The sequence below is a fragment of the Gastrolobium bilobum genome, unplaced genomic scaffold, assembly GCF_033153095.1.
Source record: "Gastrolobium bilobum isolate Gb01-03AN ecotype WA unplaced genomic scaffold, APGP_CSIRO_Gbil_v1 utg6539, whole genome shotgun sequence".
Classification (NCBI taxonomy): Eukaryota; Viridiplantae; Streptophyta; class Magnoliopsida; order Fabales; family Fabaceae; genus Gastrolobium; species Gastrolobium bilobum.
In genome coordinates this window covers 122,505-130,350 of record NW_026897331.1, presented here as the reverse complement: position 1 = coordinate 130,350, position 7,846 = coordinate 122,505, and the positions used below count along the sequence as shown (strand labels likewise).

At 32.9% G+C, this 7,846-nt stretch overlaps 1 protein-coding gene across 1 annotated transcript; it reads right to left on the bottom strand.

The window, feature by feature from the left end:
- Positions 1-1,061: 1,061 nt before the first annotated feature.
- LOC133306061 (protein NRT1/ PTR FAMILY 6.2-like) lies at positions 1,062-6,715 on the bottom strand. Its single transcript, XM_061506341.1, has 6 exons — positions 6,689-6,715; positions 6,505-6,607; positions 4,646-4,863; positions 3,621-4,171; positions 2,206-2,549; positions 1,062-1,564 (listed from the first exon to the last, which is right to left on the bottom strand). The coding sequence occupies exons 1-6, from the start codon at positions 6,713-6,715 to the stop codon at positions 1,062-1,064; spliced, it is 1,746 nt and encodes a 581-aa protein (XP_061362325.1).
- Between the last annotated feature and the right edge of the window lie 1,131 nt (positions 6,716-7,846).

Genomic DNA, 7,846 nt, shown 5'->3' with positions numbered 1-7,846 from the left:
AAACGGGGTGGGTTCATTTTTTCAACCCATATTTTCTGGCGGGTTGGTGACGAGGCGGGGCGGGTCAACCCAAATTGCCACCCCTACTTCTGTATATACAATTAAATTTGGAAAATCAGAACCATATAAAGGTAGGTGTAGGGAATCAATGGTCAAGATTAATTGTTGTACATACAGCAGCTGCAGAAATGATTTTATCATATATATATATATATATATATATATATATATATATATATAACCGTTAGATGCACAAAAATAATGGATCAGGATCATCTTACACCACAATTCAATCGTTTATTTTTGTGCATCTAACGGTTATATATATATATATATATATATATCCATTTCTTTATTTTATTTTTTTATTTTGTACTTAAATTGAATTTTCTTTGTTTTCTTAAAAAAATGATATAATAAGAATTGAATTCTAGACTACACCATTTAATGTAGGCTCTAATAATAATTTTATTATAATAAAGTTGTTCAAACTCAAAATCCGTGGTTGAACATTATTTCTGTAACATCACAAACCCAAACTCAACCATTCTTTGTATGCACATATATATAGCTTGCCTGTCAACAAATCAATAAAATGGGTATAATCCCCAATCCAAAAAATTCCTACGTCTTCAGCAGCTCTCCTCAGCCATTTGCAAAGAAAGTGTTACGTACAGTAACTGATGAAAAACATTATTGCTATTGCTAAGGCTATTGTTGGGGTTGTTAGTGAATGGTGTAAGTGATTGTAATAGTTAGTGTCACGTGTTATTGAGCAACATAAAAGCACCAATGTTACACTCTACCTGAGCAACAGGAATGAGAGAACAAAAAGTACAACAAAAATGGGTAAAAGTTTCAATATTATTCAAGCATGAAATGGTTACATTGTTCTTCTGACTTTTATACTTCACCTTAATACCCATATACTACCCGGGATACATCCCACGTGGCTTTAACTAACGATTTTACACACTCACACACGTAACACTAACTATTACAATCACTTACACCATTCACTAACAGCTCTAACATTAATAGCCTTATAGCAATAATGTTCTTCAGCAGTTACTGTAAGTAACAGAAAGTTTATTTTTCTTAGGCATATACCACATTGCACATGTCACAAATGCTATGAAATTAATCAAACTAAGTGTGGTAAGCAGTGCATAGAACAAATCAAGCCTACCCTTATTTATATTGTTAGCTAGCCAACCTTGACCATCTTGTGACCCAGTTACTTTCTTCACAACCGAGACAAGGACACTACTGAAGAAGAAACCAAGTGATAAAGTTGTGAGAAAGAGACCAGTGCTTATTGTTTTCATTCCTTTTGGCGATTGTGTTATGAAGAAACCAAGTTGTCCAGTGTATATGAATGCTTCACCAAAACCCACCAATATGAACTGTGGGATTAGAAGGAAAACGCTTATAGGGAGTGTTGTTTGGTTGCCACTTACACCTTTTGCCACAGACAAACGTTTCCTTTCGCATAGATAAGCAGCTGTCATAGCAAAAGTGGAAAATACAAGTCCAATTGCTATCCTTTGTAGGTTTGTGAAACCTGAGACATGGAGAAAAATAAAATATATGTCACTACATTTCATAACATGGTTGCTTTCATTTTAAACGTTAATGATTTGGTTCTAATTTTTTTATAAATTATATATATATATTTATTTAATAAGGGAATACCCTATAATATTAAAAATGTATTGCAAGTGAACACAAGCAATTTTCTTAGAGACATGCATAGGTACCAACACTTAATGTGGGTACACATGCTGCTTTCTGCTATATATCTAATAATATAATGATTATTTAAATGATGACAAAATCATTTCATATTGAATAATATCATTAATTAATATGAGTAGCTAGGTTTACTAAGTGCATGGCTGTTGATCTAATTTTTTGAAATTAATATTGCCCTCCTGTCTTTTTGTGTAAAGTCAAATTAGTAGAGGAAGAAAAAATAAATTAAAGTAAAGGCAGTGCACAATTTTTGAATTTGAAGAACACATAATTGATGGTACAATAAAGTCAAGAAATAAAATATATATTGTTCCCTTCAGAAGTTATAATTTTTTTCACTTACTAAAAATTCTTCTATTTTAATTGTGTAGTGTTTTAGTACTTAATTTTCTCTGCTCTATTTTTGTTGTGTGGTATTGTCTCCCAAACTTCTACTCAAATTTTTTTTACCTGATTTGCCATTCCACTTTTTCCAAAGGGGCATGATGAGTCTGTCATACACAGCAAGAGTGATTAGTATTGTTCCCACCAAGAAGACAGCGAGAGAGCCTGGTGGGACTTGGAAGCTCCCAATATTCCTTTCCATGGTGGAAGCTTGCTCAACTGAAAAGGTGATCATCTGTGCATGTATGGTCCAAAACATTATGGTTGTGGTCCATATTGGCAGAAGTCTAACCATCATTTTCACTTCTTCGACCCTTGTCAATGAGCATAGTTTCCACGGATTTGGAGCAGAATCAGATAAATTCCTCTCAAAATCACCTTCTGCCACAATGGCAGCTTTGTCCAAGAAACTATATAATGGAAAGTGTTCAAAAAAAAAAAAAAAGAGGAAGTTATTTAAATAATATTGTCAAACTAGGTGTCTATCTCCCTTTGAAAATCTTAATTACATCCACCTATTTAATGCACGAGAGAGATTTAAACATAATTTTTATGTAATCAGGTCATGTGAAAATTTAAAACGAGAGAATGTGTTTCCAAAAGGAGTTTTTTTACCCTTCTGGTACAAAAATACAAACATTTCATTGGTTTAATTATTTTAACAAATTATTTATCAATGTAATGCTAGTGAAATGTACATATAGAGTGTGCAAGTGAAACACGCATATGGAGTGTGTCGTTTAAGTCGCCATCACCTCCACGCATATCTTGTGCAAAATTCAGCTTAATGCAAGACGCACATCCTAACACAAAAGGATATTGGGTGATGCATGACTTAAACGTACAGATTTTCCATGCTCGTTTCACTCACAGGTAATATGTCTTGAATTTTGCATTAAAAGGATAGATGAAGATAAGCTTACTGGAACTGATTGATGTGCTCTATTCTTGAATCCTGGGGAGTGTTATCATAAAAAGAGCTATATAATTGAAAATATTCAAAAAAAGGAAATTATTTAAACAATATGGTAAAATTTCGTATCTATGTCCCTATGTAAATTTTAATTAGACCCACCTATTTCACGCACAAGAGAGATTTAGACACAATTTTCACGTAATAAAGCCATGTGAAATTAATTTTAAAATGAGAGAATTAGTTCCCAAAAGGGGTTTTTTTACCGTTCTTATGCAAAAGCACATACATTTCATTAATTTAATTCTTTTAACAAATTATTTACTAATGAAATGAGAGTGTATGTTTAAATAGCGTTCATGAGTGTCTTGCAAAGCGTGAGACGTGACAGATGTGTTTTGACTTTTGTACAAGTCGCGTATAGGATGATGTGCGACTTAAACGTGTAAATTCCCCGTACGCATTTCACTCGTATTAAAGTGTAATGCATTTCACTCGTATTAAAGTGTCTTGGATTTTGATAAGAAAGGTCAAAATGCCCCAAAAAGGTAGATGAAAATAAGCTTACTGAAGCTGATTGGTGTGCTCTATTCTTGAATCCTGTGGAGTGTCATCATACAAAGAGATAACATTGTATGGTAGTTCCATCTTCCGTTTCCTTATTGCTGCAACAATAACTTGGAAAATGTGGACAATGGGACTTCCCAAACTTTTCTTGTATCTGTATCTTTTAGTTCCTGATAAGAATACCAAATTGGCTATGACCATAGAAACAGAACATATTCCATAAGCCCAACTTCTACTCACTTCATCTTGTATATAAATAAGTACTGTGACAGCTGCCAGAGTTCCCAAACTGATGAAGAAATAAAATCTGTTGAAGAAATAGGCCATTTGGGATTTCTCCTTCTCATCTTTCTCATCAAATTGGTCTGAACCAAATCCTGAAACACTAGACTTTAGGCCACCAGTTCCTATTGCAATGAGGTATAAAGCCATGTATAAGATTCCCATTTGGAATCCATTGGCTTGTTTGCAATTATCATTGATAGGGGTGGCATGGCAAGGTGGTGGACTTAGCTGTGGCAATTTTGTTGAGATTGCTAATGTGGCAGTACCCTGAAAATCACCATCCCCTCCAAGTTAAAACTAGGACTCTAAGAAAAAAGGATTTAAAGGTAATAATATGGAATATGATTATAAAAGTTGTGGTACTGGTTTCACATTTAAATTTTAAGACTATAAAAGTTGTGGATAAATTATATATCACATGTCTTCATGTAGTCTTAATTTTAAATGACTATGCTAAAAGTTATTGTGTGAATTTGATGGAACATTTACAGCATGTTTCTGACTTTCTGTCACCACCTTTATGGTAACCTGACTTAACATTTTATAATTGGATACAATACTTCTTTCTTATGGGTGATTTACTCTACAGAGCTATGCTACTAGGTTGTGCATTTTTCTCCACATATAGTGATAATTAATAATGCTTGGCTTTGCTCAGAAAAATTTTCAGCTGCATATAAATGAATAGGTCAAAATTTTATGAGAATAGTTAGGTTTAAAACCAGTGGTAATGTAACTAACCAGTGTTTGTATTGTAGTAAAGATTGCAATTGTCTTATATCTTTCAAGGAAGGAATCTGCTAGAAAACCTCCAAGCAAACACAATAGATATGTTGTGCCTACAAAATCAGTGACAATATTGGCTGAAGTTGAGCTTGGAATATGCATGATTCCAATCAAATATGTCACCAGGTTAACTGCAATCCCCATGGTGCAAAGCCTCTCAGCCATTTCAATCCCTGAAACAATTTTGAGAACTAACTTATATTCTTAGTTTTTATGTAACTTATTCTATGAAAAATAATATTGGTAATTAGTGGAGTGGACAAAGTCACGTGAGATGATCTTAGTCGTTCATAGATAAATCAATTGTTGTTCTTTTCTCATTTTCTATTCTAACACTTTTTCTATGTCATTTTTCATGACCATTGACTTGTCTATAAACGGCTGAGATTTCACGTGAGATCATGTGACATGGGAAGATTTATTTTGGTAATTAGTTACATCCTCTTCTTCAAAAGGAAAAAAAAAAATATGATCCCTTGTTATGGAAATCTCTCTACTCCTCTATGTTGGCTACTTCCAAAGTGAACTATTGAAAAAGCAGATGATGTATGGAGAAAGTAAAAATCAACTTTTAGAAACTGGATTGATAAAGTAAGATAAAATATAGTTATAGATGAAGTGGGATATCGTTATCTTCATTCATATCACAAAAATGTAAAATATTATGCTCTTTACGCCCAAGTCCAAACAAAAAGTGACATGAGTTGTCCTCAAACAGAAGTATCTATTTGCTTTAGTCAATATGTTCCACTTCCTTTGTCCCCTTTCTCAGCTGCAATCACCACACCAAAAACATTACAGAATCAAATGGAGTATTACAGCAAGTTAGTACATAAAATCATTTGTGGCCCCCAACTAAAATTTTTGGAGAGTTGATTGATTGATATGTTCCATAGTGTTAAGAGCCTTGAGTGGACGTGTGTAAAAGAATAAAATCATTTACAATTCTCTACTTATATAAAGGCTAAAGCTTTTAAAAGTGTTATTCTTTGTCAAATGTAAACTTCTGGTGAAAAGGGAAGGTGATCCAAGAATTGATCACATTCTCCATTCTAATTTCTAAGTACTTTGTGATACACCAACACCCTATCTTTTTCTATGTACATCACCATTTTGATGAACCACCCTATTTCCCTTTTACCCTGATATATGAGAGTCACCAAATTGTAACCAAAATAAATAAATAAATAAAAATGTAAAGATCTTTATCCATGAAAGCATTACCATATGTTACTTCTCACATGATCAATAGATTTTGTCATTTTAGGTCGGTGAAGTATATATTAGTTGGATGGATCTTTCCTCTAATGTATTGCATACTCTTAAGTCCCCTAACTTCTAAGTATGCTGCATAATCAACAGGAGATATGCAGAGGTGACAGATAAGGGTACTACATATGTTCAATATCAACGTCACATTTATCCTAAAGTATTTGGATCCAAAATCTATGTATCCATATAAAAATATGAACAAGTTTAGAAAAATAAATAGAAAATAAGAGTAAGAGTACAAAGTCTTACAGTAAAGATAAGATATTTCACACTCAATTTTACTTGTTGATTATTTTGCATCTAATAACTCACATAACTAATAAATTAGAATCATTAAATATAAGTATAGATTAACAACTAAAACTGAGTGTAACATGTGTAAATTGATCCGCTAAAATATATAGAGAGAGAGGATCTTTTGATTCCAATGTAAGATTAAGAAGTCTTACTCCTCATTCCAGTCTTCGATTTCCGTCCATCTAACGATTATTAATCTTATACTAGAGTCAAAAGATCCCGCCTCATATATTTATATTACAAACCTAAAATTAGAGCAGCGGGCACCCAACCGCCTGTTTTGGACTTGTCAGCAGGAAAACCTTTGTAGTTCACAGCATCTGCAACAGTGCAACTCATCTTCCCCTCCTGAAATATGGGTACAAAACATTTTCAAAAAGCAGGTAACATTTTAATTTAGTGCTTCCATTAACCAAAATTTATTTAGACACTGATCACAAATGCAGTACTAACCATTTTCTGAAGTTCTAGGAAGCAAAAGAACTATAGGTGCTAAAGTAAAATGCTAAGAAATTTTCCTCTTCAAAAACTTCAACTCATAACTTAGGCTTGTAGTGAGAGCTTACCAATTTATAGGCAAACATGACCCAACAATTACCAGTAATTCCGAAAAAGTGTCCTACCACTATATGTATTTGAGACAGATTGCTACTTTTTCCTTTTATAAAGGTAGGGATTAGAATTGATGGAATTTTTAGTGGAAGGTTAAAGACAGATTCAGATTATGTTTTCTGGTCATGTTTTAATTTAAAACATTATTAACTAAACATAAAAGTTGTATTGATTGACGAGGAGAGAATTGAAGAATGTGTGGAATATAGAGCATGCAATAGTAACAGCATGCAATAGTAACAGCATTGCAATCCTGTTTCTTCTTTTATGGCACAAATGTGGGACATATTGATTTGAGTTTTGAAGGCTGTGAACCACTCTTTCAAATGCTTTCGGTACACCACATTTGAAAAGGATATCTCCCCTTTAGTTTTTCTTTTCTTTTCTATATGTGTAGATAGAAATGGGAAGGGACATCTTTGTAGATTGACAAGCATAGAAAAAGTCTCTTTTTTCTTGGTTCAACATTTGAAGGTTCAAGTTTGGCTTATTGCTTGATATTCTAGGAAAAAAGTTTCTATTTCTATAGAAATTTTTTTTTTGACACTCACGTAAAAGTGAATAAATCTCATTACAAATAGAAAAAAAAGAAAAAGTTTATGGAATTCATTCATTTTTACGTGAGCGTAACAAAAAGAATTATGATGCAAAAACAGAAATGTTAGAACCATTCTATAATTACAAAAGGAAAAAGTAACTAAACTATGCTAGAAATTGAAATCCTTCAACAAATACATAATCAGAGAGTTAGTTGAAGTGCTTGACACAAATAATATGGCTATGTCATGTGAACAATCTTGACAAATTATAATCATAATTTAATCAGTAGTGGAGCCAAGGAGGTGGATGATTGCCCCCCTTAAACTCATATAAAATTTTATCATAAACCACATTCAGAGTTGAAAAAAAAATATAGCCTAAGTTTTTCTCTTAAGCTCATACCACGCGTACTGTCTCCCCTCAAGCTCAGCCTTC